Consider the following 15,512-nt stretch of genomic DNA (forward strand, 5'->3'; position numbering starts at 1 on the left):
CATGTCATCAAATGAATACTGTCTGAACACACACCCATTGTTACTATGACAACTAGCTATGTCAACAAATGAATGCTGTCTGAATACAAACCCATCGTTACTATGACAATTAGCCATGTCATCAAATGAATGTTGTCTGAACACATACTAATCCGATGTGGTCACTTGTAACTTGCTGTTTGGACAGTGAGGAATGCCAAACGGATTTGAAAAACATAACTGATTTGAGCATTAAGGCCTGCAGTGTGAGCAAGGTTTTGGTGCATTCAACTAGGCCTAAATTTAGCAGGGAGAACAACGACTTCCAGTAGTCCATTTTCAAAAAAGCAGAATTAGTGTCAGGAAGAAAAAAACACTGAATTAATTAGTCTCCTTGGAATTCCCATTCATCAAAAATAGCAAGATGTTTCAAATTTCGTAAGACTTGTTTGTGGTGAGCATGTATCTCTTCTTATTATCATCTAATAACAATCCTTTTATATTTTTATTTAATTTAACCTTTATTTAACCAGGTAGACCAGTTGAGAACAAGTTCTCATTTACAACTGCGACCTGGCCAAGATAAAGCAAAGCTGTGCGACAAAAACAACAACACAGAGTTACACAATAAACAAACATACAGTCAATAACACAATAGTACAGTCATGGGTAGAATACAATGGGTTGAATAACATGAATTGAATAACATGAATTGAATAACATGGGTTTGAATAACATGGGTTGAATAACATGGGTAGAATAACATGGGTAGAATAACATGGGTTGAATAACATGGGTTGAATAACATGGGTTGAATAACATATGTCTTATAATAAAGGCTATTATGGTCAAATAAAATAGGATTAGATGAAGGCCAATACAAGTTTATAACAAAGTAATAATGTAATATTAGCTGTGTTAGTATTACTATATTACCATACTTTAATAGTCCCAGACTGACAGTGAGTCTAGTAGATAGGAGGCCTATTATATCAGTACCATCATTATAATACAGGTTTTTATGGCTTTGCAGAACCAAAAAACTCAAAATTGACCAAAGGAGGAAGAAAGCACAGCATTTCACTTTCTGGATTTCACTTTCCCCTCTGAACCAGAATAGAAAGTTAGGCAATATAATGAAACTGAACACCGTGTGTAGACAACATGCAGCCAGCCCATGTCTGTGCCACCTTCTATGATCTGAGTATGATGAGCATGGTGGGTCAGTGGAAACCTGGGGTGTTTTCACTACCACTCAAACCCACACGGAAACCAGCAGAAGCAAACAGAAGGAAAAGGGGAGGGGACCAACCTGAATTTGTCCAAAAGAAACTTTAATTTTTATTGAAAAGCATGTTTTTGTTCAAAGTTAATCGTTTCCGTTACAAACTGTTTGCTACGGTTTTGTTCTGAATGAATAGACCTCTGGGTGTTCAGACCAGTGTCTCCCAATCCTGGTTCTGGAGACCCAAAGGGGAGCACTCACAAACCTGATTCAAATCAAAGGTTTCATGATGACTTGATTAGTTGAATCAAGTCTGAGTGCTCGTGCAAACAGCACTAACTGTTATATAGACCTCATAACACTGTTATATAGACACTATAACACTGTTATATAGACCTTATAACACTGTTATATAGACATTATAACACTGTTATATAGACATTATAACACTGTTATATAGACATTATAACACTGTTATATAGACATTATAATACTGTTATATAGACATTATAACACTAACTGTTATATAGACATTATAACACTGTTATATAGACATTATAACACTGTTATATAGACCTCATAATACTGTTATATAGACATTATAACACTAACTGTTATATAGACATTATAACACTAACTGTTATATAGACATTATAACACTAACTGTTATATAGACATTATAACACTGTTATATAGACATTATAACACTGTTATATAGACATTATAACACTAACTTTTATATAGACATTATAACACTAACTGTTATATAGACATTATAACACTTATATAGACATTATAACACTGTTATATAGCCATTATATACACTGTTATATAGACATTATAACACTGTTATATTGACATTATATACACCGTTATATAGACATTATAACACTGTTAAATAGCCATTATAACACTGTTATATAGCCATTATAACACTGTTATATAACCATTATAACACAGTTATATAGGCATTATAACACTGTTATATAGACATTATAACACTGTTATATAGCCATTATAACACTGTTATATAGACATTATAACACTGTTATATAGCCATTATAACACTGTTATATAGACATTATAACACTGTTATATAGACATTATAACACTGTTATATAGACATTATAACACTAACTGTGAGAATCACACTGTTTCATTCAGTGGAAACTATTGCAGCTCATACTGTAACTATCAGGCATGTTGGTCCCAGTAGTTTCCATTGGAAATGATGAGTGTGTACCTAACCTCATCTGTTTCATACGGTTGGCTGCTGCCGGCTCCCACACTAAAGGACTGTTAGCAGACGCTCTTATCCAGAGAGACTTACAGTTTAGTGTGTTCATCTGAAGATAGCTCGGTGGGACAAGTTAGACATACCGGAACCAACAAGTTCACCGCACTTTGACATTTATACGTTGGCGTGCTTCTGCCTGGTTTGTTAGGCCTATATAGTTACAGCTTAGTCATTTAGCAGACATTTTTATCCAGAGGGACTTACAGGAGCAGATTAGGGTGAAGTGCTTTGCTCAATGGCACATCGAAAGATTGTTCACCTAGTCTGCTCGGGGATTTGAACCAGAGACCTTTACACTCACTGGCCCAACACTCTTACCCGCTAGGCCGCCCATAGTGACAAGAGGAAGTTCAGAGTAGAAATGATGTGTGTTGAATGGCTGCAGACCAGAGGCAGCAGGCCTTTTCAGTTAACCTACTAATATCACTATCCTGGGCACTGTCTCTGTTTGATGAGTTGAGCAAAACTTTTTTTTTTTTTGTGACCATCAGTATGACTTTGAAACCAAACTGAAGTGCATTTTGTGGTGTGGTATTAGTGATGGTGAGGCTGATCTGTGGTGTCAATTCCCGGGTTCAAGAGGCGACTGGGCGCAAGATGGCGCCAGCGAGCAAGATGAAACATCATTGCACTAGCAAACACTTGAGTGGAGAGAGAAGAACTGTGGTAAATCGAGCAGAGGATGGTGCCGTGAGCAGCAGGCCAGCGTGGTGCCCGCAAATTAAACTTGAGAGATTTTGAGTGTGACTTTTAGCGATTGTTCATATTTTGTGGTAGCCAGGCTCAGCAAGAGAAGATTGTGAAAATGGAAAAGCTTAATGGATTAAAGAATTAAAAGCCATGTCCCTGTTGTTTATGCAAGGTCGAGGGGAGTCATCACTGGTGTCCCTATATCTATGTCCACAGATGATATTAAAGAACATGTGAAGGGAGGCAGAATGACTGAGACCAAAAGGTTGATCAGCAGGAAAGAGGGTTGAAGAAGTGAAAGCCTATCAGCTGCTGAAGTTTGAGAAGGTTTTTCCTGGAAAAGTACAGATAGGATTCCTTCATTTCAATGTTAGAGAATTTGTCCCATATGCACTGCAGTGTTTTAAATGCCAAATAATGGGACATGTAGCTGCTCAGTGTAAAGGAAAGAAAATATATGTGTGGAGGGGAACATGATTACGGTGAATGTGGAAGCAATGTGAAGGACAAGTGCTGTAACTGTGTGTGTGTGGGGGGGGGGGGGGGGGGGCATAATGCAGCATTTGGTGGATGCCAGGTGCAGAGAGAGGCTAGAGAGGCTCAGTGATATAGATTTAGTCATGATGTATCGTATGTAGAGGCTGTAAAACAGATTGGTGGAATTCCAGTGTGGACTGATGGAGCTTCCATGGCTGCTCCTGTAGTAAGTCAACCTACTGTCAGACTGATGGAGCTTCCATGGCTGCTCCTGTAGTAAGTGGACCTACTGTCAGACTGATGGAGCTTCCATGGCTGCTCCTGTAGTAAGAGGATCTACTGTCAGACTGATGGAGCTTCCATGGCTGCTCCTGTAGTAAGTGAACCTACTGTCAGACTGATGGAGCTTCCATGGCTGCTCCTGTAGTAAGTGAACCTACTGTCAGACTGATGGAGCTTCCATGTCTGCTCCTGTAGTCAGTGAACCTACTGTCAGACTGATGGAGCTTCCATGGCTGCTCCTGTAGTAAGAGGGCCTACTGTCAGACTGATGGAGCTTCCATGGCTGGTGTTACTTAAAAAAAAAAAAAAATCTCCCCAATTTCGTGGTGTCCAATTGGTAGTTACAGTCTTGTCTCATCGCTGCAACTCCCGTACGGACTCGGGAGAGGTGAAGGTCGAGGGCCGTGCATCCTCCGAAACACAACCCATCCACGCCGCACTGCTTCTTGACACAATGCCCACTTAACCCGGAAGCCAGCCGCACCAATGTGTCGGAGGAAACACCGTACACCTGGCGACGGTGTCAGTGTGCACTACGCCCGGGGCCGCCACAGGAGTCACTAGCACGCGATGGGACAAGGAAAGGGGGGAGGGGGTGTGGTAGAAGTTAGTAGGGATTTATTTGGTTTTCATTTTATTTTCATGATTATACAGAATTGGGCATATCATGATTGATAGTACTTTCTAGCACAGTAGGTGACGTCATGCACTTAAACTATTGTTTGCGGACCGCCATGACATCATAGAAGAAGAAGAAGAAGAAGAAGAAGAAGAAGAAGAAGAGAGAAGAAACCTCATCAGCCCCTCGAAAGTGAGGCAGCTTGCATTTCTGAATGCAAAACATGGTCAGCATTACTGTGTGCTGCTGGTTATAACAGGGTAATAAAGAAGAGAGAGAAAAGAGGGACCAGTTTAATGTTTTAGTGGGATGCTGGTTATAACATGGTAATAAAGAAGAGAGAGAAAAGAGGGACCAGTTTAATGTTTTAGTGGGATACTGGTTATAACATGGTAATAAAGGAGAGAGAGAAAAGAGGGACCAGTTTAATGTTTTAGTGGGATGCTGGTTATAACATGGCAATAAAGAAGAGAGAGAAAAGAGGGACCAGTTTAATGTTTTAGTGGGATGCTGGTTATAACATGGTAATAAAGAAGAGAGAGAAAAGAGGGACCAGTTTAATGTTTTAGTGGGATGCTGGTTATAACATGGTAATAAAGAAGAGAGAGGAAAGAGGGACCAGTTTAATGTTTTAGTGGGATGCTGCAGTTTTGCACATTGTTATTTATTTTTCTTTGATATGGTGCAATATTCTATTATTATGTTGTTCAGATTGTATTCGTTTTGAATTGTTACATTTATATGCACTTTGTTTATATACATTAAAACGTTATAGTTTAAATGCACATGTTTAATAGCATGGGTGTGGGAGAATGTATTTTTAAATACATTGTAGTAAAGGTAGAGAATGATTTCATTTAATAATTGAATTAGAATTGTTTTCGCACCAACCATAGTCAAACTATCGCAAACAGTTTGACTTGAAAAAAACAAAAACATATTTTTATTAAAGAGCCGTTTGGGAGCCAAAAAGAGCCGGACTGCCCACAACAACAGCCCCCTAAATCATATGTCTGACTTTCTGATTTGTAAATTCACTGCAGTTCCCAACATTGACCAGCAGGTGGTAATGATACTCTCTTCTCAGACAGTAAATGACCACCAGTCAGCTACATTTATTTTGTTAGGAGGGGATGGAAAAGCATTGAGACTATTTGTCATGGAAGCAATTTCACTCATTTACTCATGTGAATGGGTCCAAAGAGATAAGAGAAGCTAATATTGATAGGCACTGTTAAATCTTTACAGCTCAGGATAATATGACTATAATTAAAGAACATCACTACCATCTGCTGGCTGGATCGGTCTTCTGGTTTGAATTGAAACAGTTTTTAGAACTTTAGAGATGATTAACTAAAATATGATGATAGAAGACAGCACCATGCTGTTTGATAGCATGAACCCTCTAATGTTGCTCACTAGTTAACAAAGTCCCAAACCCTGCCCATTTTTATATTTTACCAGACGCTCTGTAGTGAGTCCATTCATTTTCATACTTTTTTAGTAATCAAAACCACAACTCAGGCATTGCAAGCACTATGTTCTACCAACTGAGCTACATTCTTAAATTCTGATTTTAACCCTAAACCACACTGCTAACCTTATGCCTAACCTTAAACCAAAATTAAGATCAGAAATGTACATTTTTGTTTTCATGACATGTTACGATAGGCCTGTAGACAATTTAGACTTTGTGACTGGGTTTTCTAATAACCAGAGAGGCTAGGGGACTTTGTGACTGGGTTTTCTAATAACCAGAGAGGCTGGGGGAGGAGTTTACTCCAAGTGCCTGTGTAAATGTGAAGGTGAAAGTTGTGTCTCAGTATAGGCCTGAGGTGTAGATTGTTCTGTAAAAACGTGTAGATATGCACATATAGTGACTATTAGAGTGGTTATGGATTTAAATAAACTATTTTGAATGTGAAGTGGAGGACGCGAAGACCAGTAAAGGTAAGAGGAGATGTCAGTATATTTCACTTTCCAAACTAGACACAACAGTCCTGTTTTAAAACAATGAGGACTGGAGAAAGAGGAAGTGATGTTTGTATCTGTGTAATTGAGCAAAAGAGAGAATTTGATGAATGGTAATGATGTAAATATGAATGTTTTCTCTTTTTATTGCAGTTAAAATGGCAGAGTCCAGAGTTCATAGTAAGTCACCATGCTATAATTAATGATGAACTTTTCTTTCATGTATCTGGGAGACCAGAACTAAACCAACTATTGTTACAGATGATTTTACCATTATCCATTAACCTTTACTGATGTTTAAATCAGAGATTTTTACTGTAAAACATCATATGTAGTTATTTCAGGGGGAATTGGCCGTGTATAGACCCATAAAGTGAATTAGTATAATAATTGAAGTGATATTTAATGTTATTAGGTTTGTTTAGTGTCTCTTGCACAATGGTAGACCTGGTTAGTATGAATGTTGAGGCTTGGACACTGGGGTAGACCTGGTTAGTATGAATGTTGAGGCTTGGACACTGGGGTAGACCTGGTTAGTATGAATGTTGAGGCTTGGACACTGGGGTAGACCTGGTTAGTATGAATGTTGAGGCTTGGACACTGGGGTAGACCTGGTTAGTATGAATGTTGAGGCTTGGACACTGGGGTAGACCTGGTTAGTATGAATGTTGAGGCTTGGACACTGGGGTAGACCTGGTTAGTATGAATGTTGAGGCTTGGACACTGGGGTAGACCTGGTTAGTATGAATGTTGAGGCTTGGACACTGGGGTAGACCTGGTTAGTATGAATGTTGAGGCTTGGACACTGGGGTAGACCTGGTTAGTATGAATGTTGAGGCTTGGACACTGGGGTAGACCTGGTTAGTATGAATGTTGAGGCTTGGACACTGGGGTAGACCTGTTTTATATGAGTATGCCTATGGATTTCCCTGGTTTATAATGGCGTGTAGGGATACACAAGGTTCATACAGGTAATGGGGCTGGATGGACGTCTATTGTCCATTCAAATCCTTTCTAGCAACAACATTTGTGGTAGAAACAAGAGATTGGGGCTGGGACACATGTGTTATACCACTGTAATATTAGTTTATCTATGAAATGATTAGTGTATACAGGTCAGAGGTCACAGGACTAAAACATGCTGATAACAGGGTTGGGGTGTGCAGCGAATAGCTGGATATAGGTTACTGTTGGTGACTTGGGGAATACAGGCCTAAGGAAAGTGGGTAACAGGACTGAGATAGGAAAGTAACAGGGATGAGGTGTATTGGCAAAGGAACTGGGGTCTTGAGTAACACACAGGTCATTTAGGGCCAGGATATGCCTGTATCTGTACTTGATTGTATAGATTTGAGGGTATTGGCATGTGGGTGTTAGGGTTAGGGCATGGGGGTAACAGGGCTGGGGTGTGTGGGTCATTGAGTTTAGGTGTGTGGGTAAGTGGACTGAGGTAAATAGATATTGAGGGTATTGTCATGTGGGTGTTGGGGTTAGGGCATGGGGGTACCAGGGCTGGGGTGTGTGGGTCATTGAGTTTAGGTGTTTGGGTAAGTGGACTGAGGTATATAGATATTGAGGTTGAGGAATAGGGGTAAATATCTGTTCATGTTATTATAGGCAGAGCACTCTGTCACAATTGTGACCAAGAATAAAACATACTTTTAAATAAATAAATAAATAATCAAAATGGATGACATGTTAGGCTTACTAGTGACATAAGATTAGCATAGTGGCATGTCTGGGAAAGATGTGGGAACAAATGGGATAATATCATTCTAGATTGTAGCATCACATTCTTCTATGACATATATACTTTCCTTCAAATGAATATGTCTGTCTGGGATTGTGGGGGTTGTATTTTAGAATTGACATGGTCCTGGTTGTTGTATGTCTATTGTAGTTTTTAATTCAGCTGTGTTTATAAATGTACTGAGAGGATTTGTGTTTCTGACACAGATGATGTCATTAAACATGAAATGTTCTCTCTTTCTGAACAGATCAGTTTAAACTCACCTCAGAAGACCATGTGTGGTCTGATGTTGGTGAAGAGGTCACCCTCCCCTGTCACCTCTCACCTGATACCAGTGCTGTTGCCACGACGATCAGGTGGTTTAAAGAGACAGAGTGTATTTACCTGTATAAGAATGGCCAGGTGACAGAGAGGAGTGGCTATGAGGGCAGAGTGAGTCTGATCACCCAGGAGCTGGAGAGAGGCAACGTGTCTCTGAGGCTGACAGACTACAGGGAGTCAGATACAGGAGTCTACATATGTCAGGTCATCCATAGAGAACAGAAGAAGGATGCTGCAGTGGGTTTATGGGTCAGAGAAGGTAAGTGTTCTAGAACTCCAGTAATGTTTCTAAACACCTAAACAACAACAACAACCAGTCTCTTTCCCTGTACAGAACACTTGTACTTTCTCATGTAGGTAGGAGTTCATAGTAGGAGTTACAGATGAATAGACTAGATTCATTCTGAATATCAACTAGTTACAATGCATATTACCATCACTGTGAGCTTTAAGCTGGTCCTAAAGCATTAGAACCATTCCAACATTACTGTCATTACTGTCAACATTAACATTACTGTGATTGTCATTAGTAATGAATGTGATGAACACTCATACCCCTCTGATGTATATCACATCACTATGGTACATGAGAGGATAATGTGACAGATGGTGATTTGAAGGTAATGATAATAACTAATACATTCTGTTTTACATTATCATTATTCATGTCTCTCCATCTTGGATAATGGATGATCAGGATCCGGTGAGTAATTACTTATTTGTCTGTTTTGTTTATTGACAACCAATAATACAAGACAAAGAACAGACCAGAGTGTTAATATGATACTATAAAAACTACAGGCCTTGTGAACAGCAGTGTGTCTTCTTCAAGGCTGCAAAATAAATCAGTTTCTTTACATTTATCAATACTCTCCCCAAATGTTCTCAAGGTAGGTTGGATTATGATGTATAGATGTTCTTCAAATTATCCACAATTTTCATATCATAGTCCTCCCACAATATATCTGCTATGGAGGTCACCATTTAACATAGCCTTCCCACAATATTTCTTCCATAGAGCTCAACATATCACACTCCAAAATGAACATGGAATCATCTTGAATTGTCACGCCCTGACCTTAGAGAGCCTTTTTATGTCTCTATTTGGTTAGGTCAGGGTATGATTTGGGTGGGCATTCTAGTTTTTCTATTTCTTTGTTGGCCGGGTATGGTTCTTGTCTTTGGTTAGTTGCTGTGTTAGCGCTACAAAACTTTACGTGTCGTTTATTCTTTCTTGTTTTTGGTGTTGATTTAATAAATTGATGATGTACGCCTACCACGCTGCACCTTGGTCCAATCCATCTTTCAACGAACGTGACATGAATTCAGTTTGATGTCCTAGTATGAATCATTCTGTGATGTTTAGACTGTTCCAATAGTAGCACTGCTTACATCCCTTTCCCTAGATGTACATTAGTAATGAATGTGATGAACAGTCATATCAATATGATGTATGGTATTTGATTGAATAATGTCATGTGACTGAAGTTGGATTGAATGTAACTGTAATGACTCATACATTTTGTAATACATTATCAATATTCATTCCTGTCCATCTTGGATAATGGATGATCAGGAGCAATACCATAAACCTCCCACAATATCTCTGCCATAGAGGTCAATATTTCACACACCAAAATTAAAATAGAATCATCTTGAATTTATCTTGATGTCTTATTATGAAGCATTCAGTCATTCTCATACTGCTCACATAGTAGTGCTGCTAACATCCCTTTCCCTAGATGTACATTAGTAATGAATGTGATGAACAGTCATTCCAATATGATGTATGGTATTTCATTAAATTAATGTAATGAGACAGAAATTCAATGAACAATAATAACTAATGCATTCTGTTTTACATGATCATTATTCATGACTCTCCATCTTGGATGATCAGCATGGGGTGAGTAATTACTTATTTGTCTGTTTTGTTTATTGACAACCAAAAACACAAGACAAAAACAAACCAGAGTGTTAATCTGATACTATAAAAACTACAGGCCTTGTGAACAGCAGTGTGTCTTCTTCAAGGTTACAAATTAAATCAGTTTCTTTACATTTATCAATACTCTCCCCAAACGTTCTCAAGATAGGTTGGATAAAGATGTATAGATGTTCTTCAAATTATCCAGAATTTTCATATCAAAATCCTCCCACAATATATCTGCTATAGAGGTCACCATTTCACATTGTCCTCCCACAATATTTCTTCCATAGAGCTCAACATATCACACTCCAAAATGAACATGGAATCAGCTTGAATTGTCACGCCCTGACCTTAGAGAGCCTTTTTATTTCTCTATTTGGTTAGGTCAGGGTATGATTTGGGTGGGCATTCTAGTTTTTCTATTTCTTTGTTGGCCGGGTATGGTTCTTGTTTTTGGTTAGTTGATGTGTTAGCGCTACAAAACTTTACGTGTCGTTTATTCTTTCTGTTTTTGGTGTTGATTTAATAAATTGATGATGTACGCCTACCACGCTGCACCTTGGTCCAATCCATCTTTCAACGAACGTGACATGAATTCAGTTTGATGTCCTAGTATGAATCATTCTGTGATGTTTAGACTGTTCCAATAGTAGCACTGCTTACATCCCTTTCCCTAGATGTACATTAGTAATGAATGTGATGAACAGTCATATCAATATGATGTATGGTATTTGATTGAATAATGTAATGTGACTCAAATTGGATTGAATGTAACTGTAATAACTCATATATTCTGTTTTACATGATCATTATTCATGACTCTCCATCTTGGATAATGGATGATCAGCACGGGGTGAGTAATTACTTATTTGTCTGTTTTGTTTATTGACAACCAATAATACAAGACAAGGAACAGACCAGAGTGTTAATCTGATACTATAAAAACTACAGGCCTTGTGAACAGCAGTGTGTCTTCTTCAAGGCTACAAATTAAATCAGTTTCTTTACATTTATCAATACTCTCCCCAAATGTTCTCAAGGTGGGTTGGATTAAGATGTATAGATGTTCTTCAAATTATCCAGAATTTTCATATCAAAGTCCTCCCACAAAATATCTCCCATAGAGGTCACCATTTCACACACCAAAATGAACATGGAATCAGCTTGAATTGTCACGTCCTGACCTTAGAGAGCCTTTTTATTTCTCTATTTGGTAAGGTCAGGGTATGATTTGGGTGGGCATTCTAGTTTTTCTATTTCTTTGTTGGCCGGGTATGGTTCTTGTTTTTGGTTAGTTGCTGTGTTAGCGCTACAAAACTTTACGTGTCGTTTATTCTTTCTTGTTTTTGGTGTTGATTTAATAAATTGATGATGTACGCCTACCACGCTGCACCTTGGTCCAATCCATCTTTCAACGAACGTGACATGAATTCAGTTTGATGTCCTAGTATGAAGCATTCTGTGATGTTTAGACTGTTCCAATAGTAGCACTGCTTACATCCCTTTCCCTAGATGTACATTAGTAATGAATGTGATTAACAGTCATTCCAATATGATGTATGGTATTTCATTAAATGATGTAATGAGACAGAAATTCAATGAACAATAATAACTAATGCATTCTGTTTTACATGATCATTATTCATGACTCTCCATCTTGGATGATCAGCATGGGGTGAGTATTTACTTATTTGTCTGTTTTGTTTATTGACAACCAATAACACAAGACAAAGAACAGACCAGAGTGTTAATCTGATACTTTAAAAACTACAGGCCTTGTGAACAGCAGTGTGTCTTCTTCAAGACTACAAATTAAATCAGTTTCTTTACATTTATCAATACTCTCCCCAAATGTTCTCAAGGTAGGTTGGATTAAGATGTCAGATGTTCTTCAAATTCTACTGAATGTCTATTCCATAGAACCCTGCCTCCTGACACAATATCCTGTATCTGCCATAGAGCCCAATGCTGGTTATCACTAACAATGAACATAATCATTTGATCAGAGATAGGACAATAACAAAGCAACATTATTTATGAAGTTAACCAGATCTCATTGGTGCCCCAGTCCCTACATGAGGGAGGCTTGAGTGACAGGGGAAATCTGATTGGTCCTGTTTGTTCTGTATATAGTGATGTAGTCTACCACACAGACCTCACCTCTCTGTTTTACACCATAGCCTCAGGATCAGAGTATTTACAACGTGAGACCCAGGAGGACAAGCTGAAGAGGGAGGCATCAGCTGGTGAGCTTGGTAAGTATGAGAGAGTCTGGAGGAGAGAGGATTGAATCAGGGAACATGAGTGATGTCATTCAGTGTTTCAGACTAATTCATTTGTAATGTATCAAATAGTCAATAGACCAGTTGATGATTGGTTCAGCTCAGATAACTGTTGACTGGAGGAAATAATTACTAATAATTGTACCACCTCCATCAAATGATAATGTCTTTATAGGCAAACTATTGAATGAATTAATACATTACTTATTCAAACAACCAATTAAATATGTTAATTACTCTCTCTCAGAGTTGAAGATGGATAAAGAATTAAAAGAGAAATTAAGACAGGAGATGATGAACCAACTAGAGGAGAAAGACACACAGCTGGATGATATGACCCAGGAAGTGAGAGAGAAAGAGAGACTCCTGGAGGAGAAGAACCAGATAATGGGACAGAGGGAGAAACTATTAGAAGAGAAAGAAAACCAACTGGAAGAGAAAGACAAGCAACTAAATGATAGAGACATTCAACTAGAGGCACTGAGAAAGAACCTGCAGGACCAGAACAGCCAAGTAGAGAACTTCAGAGTCCTGCTGCAGGAAAAAGACCTTCAACTAGAGGACAGACACAAACTGGGAGAGAAGGACAGACTACTGGAAGAGAGAGACAAACTACTAGAAGAGAGAGACAAACTACTGGAAGAGAGAGACAAAGTTCTGGAGGGAAAAGAACATGAACTAAAAGAGATGAGGCAGGAAGTAGAAGAGAAAGATAACCTACTAGAGGAGAGAGAGAAGCAGTTAAAGGAAAGAGACAAACAGCTGGAGGATGTCAACAATGAAAATGCTGAACTGGGTAAGATTATTCACACCATTAATACATTTAGTCTTCTGTACTTTCCTCAATTCTCAGGTTATTGTCGACTCTCCACTGAGTTGTGAATATTGTTTTACATCACTTCATACTTTCCCTCTGCATCACATTTCTGTCTAAAGTCTTTAACACAGAATTCAGATCCTAGTCCTCCTTTGTTATTTCAGCTGAACAGATATGTGATGTGAAGACTGAGGTAGAGAGTCTGAGAAGAGAGATCTCAGCCCAGATGACTGGTGAGTGAGATATGTGATACTTAACATTTCAATAGAAACCCAGAACTCCCCTTCAGTAGGTCTATGTGCCTTCATGTGTCACTGAGGTAAATGTTCCCATTCTAAATGGTTGTTCTATTATTTTAGAACCTGGAGAGACGTCAGATACAGGTTCCATACTCCCAGTCAGGAGGAGACACAGCATGGATGATCCTCCATACAGTGAGTTATCAATATTGTCCTGTTGTCTCCTACTGTTTCTAGTCTATAGTGGACCATCCTTCACTTAGTGAGTTTTCACTATTGTCCTGTTGTCTCCTACTGTTTCTAGTCTATAGTGGACCATCCTTCACTTAGTGAGTTATCACTATTGTCCTGTTGTCTCCTACTGTTTCTAGTCTATAGTGGACCATCCTTCACTTAGTGAGTTATCAATATTGTCCTGTTGTCTCCTACTGTTTCTAGTCTATAGTGGACCATCCTTCACTTAGTGAGTTATCACTATTGTCCTGTTGTCTCCTACTGTTTCTAGTCTATAGTGGACCATCCTTCACTTAGTGAGTTATCAATATTGTCCTGTTGTCTCCTACTGTTTCTAGTCTATAGTGGACCATCCTTCACTAAGTGAGTTATATATGTTGTCTCGAACTGTCATCAATCTTGATATTCTCTATTTTCTCCAATAATCTATATTTCACTGTGATGTGTAATGTATTTGTAGTTTGTTTATAGTATGTTTTAAACGTGTCTCTGATGAGTCAGTATGTTGACCAGTTCTCTATGTTGTGTTACAGTGGGAGGAGAGACCTCAGATACAGACCCCACACTTCCACTGAGGAGGACAAACAGCATGGAGTTACATCCTCCAGAGAGTGAGTTATGGATGTAGATTATATTATATTTGACTCTGTTGTACATCCTCCAGATAGTGAGTTATGGATGTAGATTATATTATATTTGACTCTGTTGTACATCCTCCAGAGAGTCAGTGTGTTGATCAGTGCTGTGTGTTGTGTTGCAGTGGGAGGAGAGAGCAGCAGTCCAGACTCCCCAGTGTCTCCCAGTGTGTCTGAGCTGAGACTGGTGCTGCTGGGGAGGACTGGGGCTGGGAGGAGTGCAGCAGGAAACACCATCCTGGGCAGAGAGGAGTTTGGGGCCCAGGCCAGCCCCTCTGCAGTGACCCAGAGGAGTAAGAGGAGAGAGGGGGATGTGTGTGGGAGACGGCTGGTGCTGGTGGACACTCCAGACTGGTTCTGTCCTGGACTCTCTCTGGAGGAGATGAGACAGGATGTGGGGCTCTGTGTCCGTCTGTCTGCCCCGGGACCCCACACCTTCCTCCTGGTCATACCAGTGGAGCCCTCTAAGGGGGAGGAGAGAGGGGTGCTGGAGAGAATAGAGGAGATGTTTGGGGAGGGTTGTTGGGAACACACTGTGATTCTCTTCACCCATGATGATGGCCTGAAAGAGCAGAGCATTGAGGAGTTTCTCCAAGCAGGAAGTCAGGACCTCCAGCAGCTTGTAGAGAAAAGTGGGAGCAGGTACCACGTCCTCAATATTAAGGACAGGGCCCATGGCAATCAGGTATCAGAGCTGCTGGATCAGGTAGAGGAGATGGTGGCAGGAAACAGAGAGAGATTCTACAGCAGTCAGACCTACCAGG

General features: G+C 39.4%; 1 protein-coding gene across 3 annotated transcripts in view; it reads left to right on the top strand.

Annotated features, from left to right (window-relative positions):
- Window positions 1–15,512, top strand: part of LOC120041180 (trichohyalin-like) — a 102,810-nt gene that overhangs the window by 86,484 nt on the left and 814 nt on the right. Inside the window, exons 1-8 of one of the 3 annotated variants that reach the window (XM_038986115.1) lie at window positions 11,376–11,394; window positions 12,211–12,216; window positions 12,722–12,796; window positions 13,071–13,619; window positions 13,805–13,873; window positions 14,000–14,074; window positions 14,647–14,724; window positions 14,874–15,512. The exon at window positions 14,874–15,512 is cut by the window's right edge and continues 814 nt beyond it. In XM_038986115.1, the coding sequence (XP_038842043.1) occupies window positions 13,079–13,619; window positions 13,805–13,873; window positions 14,000–14,074; window positions 14,647–14,724; window positions 14,874–15,512 (1,402 nt within the window). In that variant the 5' untranslated portion in view covers window positions 11,376–11,394; window positions 12,211–12,216; window positions 12,722–12,796; window positions 13,071–13,078. Of the gene's footprint in view, window positions 1–11,375; window positions 11,395–12,210; window positions 12,217–12,721; window positions 12,797–13,070; window positions 13,620–13,804; window positions 13,874–13,999; window positions 14,075–14,646; window positions 14,725–14,873 lie in introns of those variants that run through there. The other 2 variants (XM_038986117.1, XM_038986116.1) reach the window with 2 other exon arrangements.

This window comes from Salvelinus namaycush, unplaced genomic scaffold (genome assembly GCF_016432855.1).
Source record: "Salvelinus namaycush isolate Seneca unplaced genomic scaffold, SaNama_1.0 Scaffold410, whole genome shotgun sequence".
In the NCBI taxonomy this organism is placed as follows: Eukaryota; Metazoa; Chordata; class Actinopteri; order Salmoniformes; family Salmonidae; genus Salvelinus; species Salvelinus namaycush.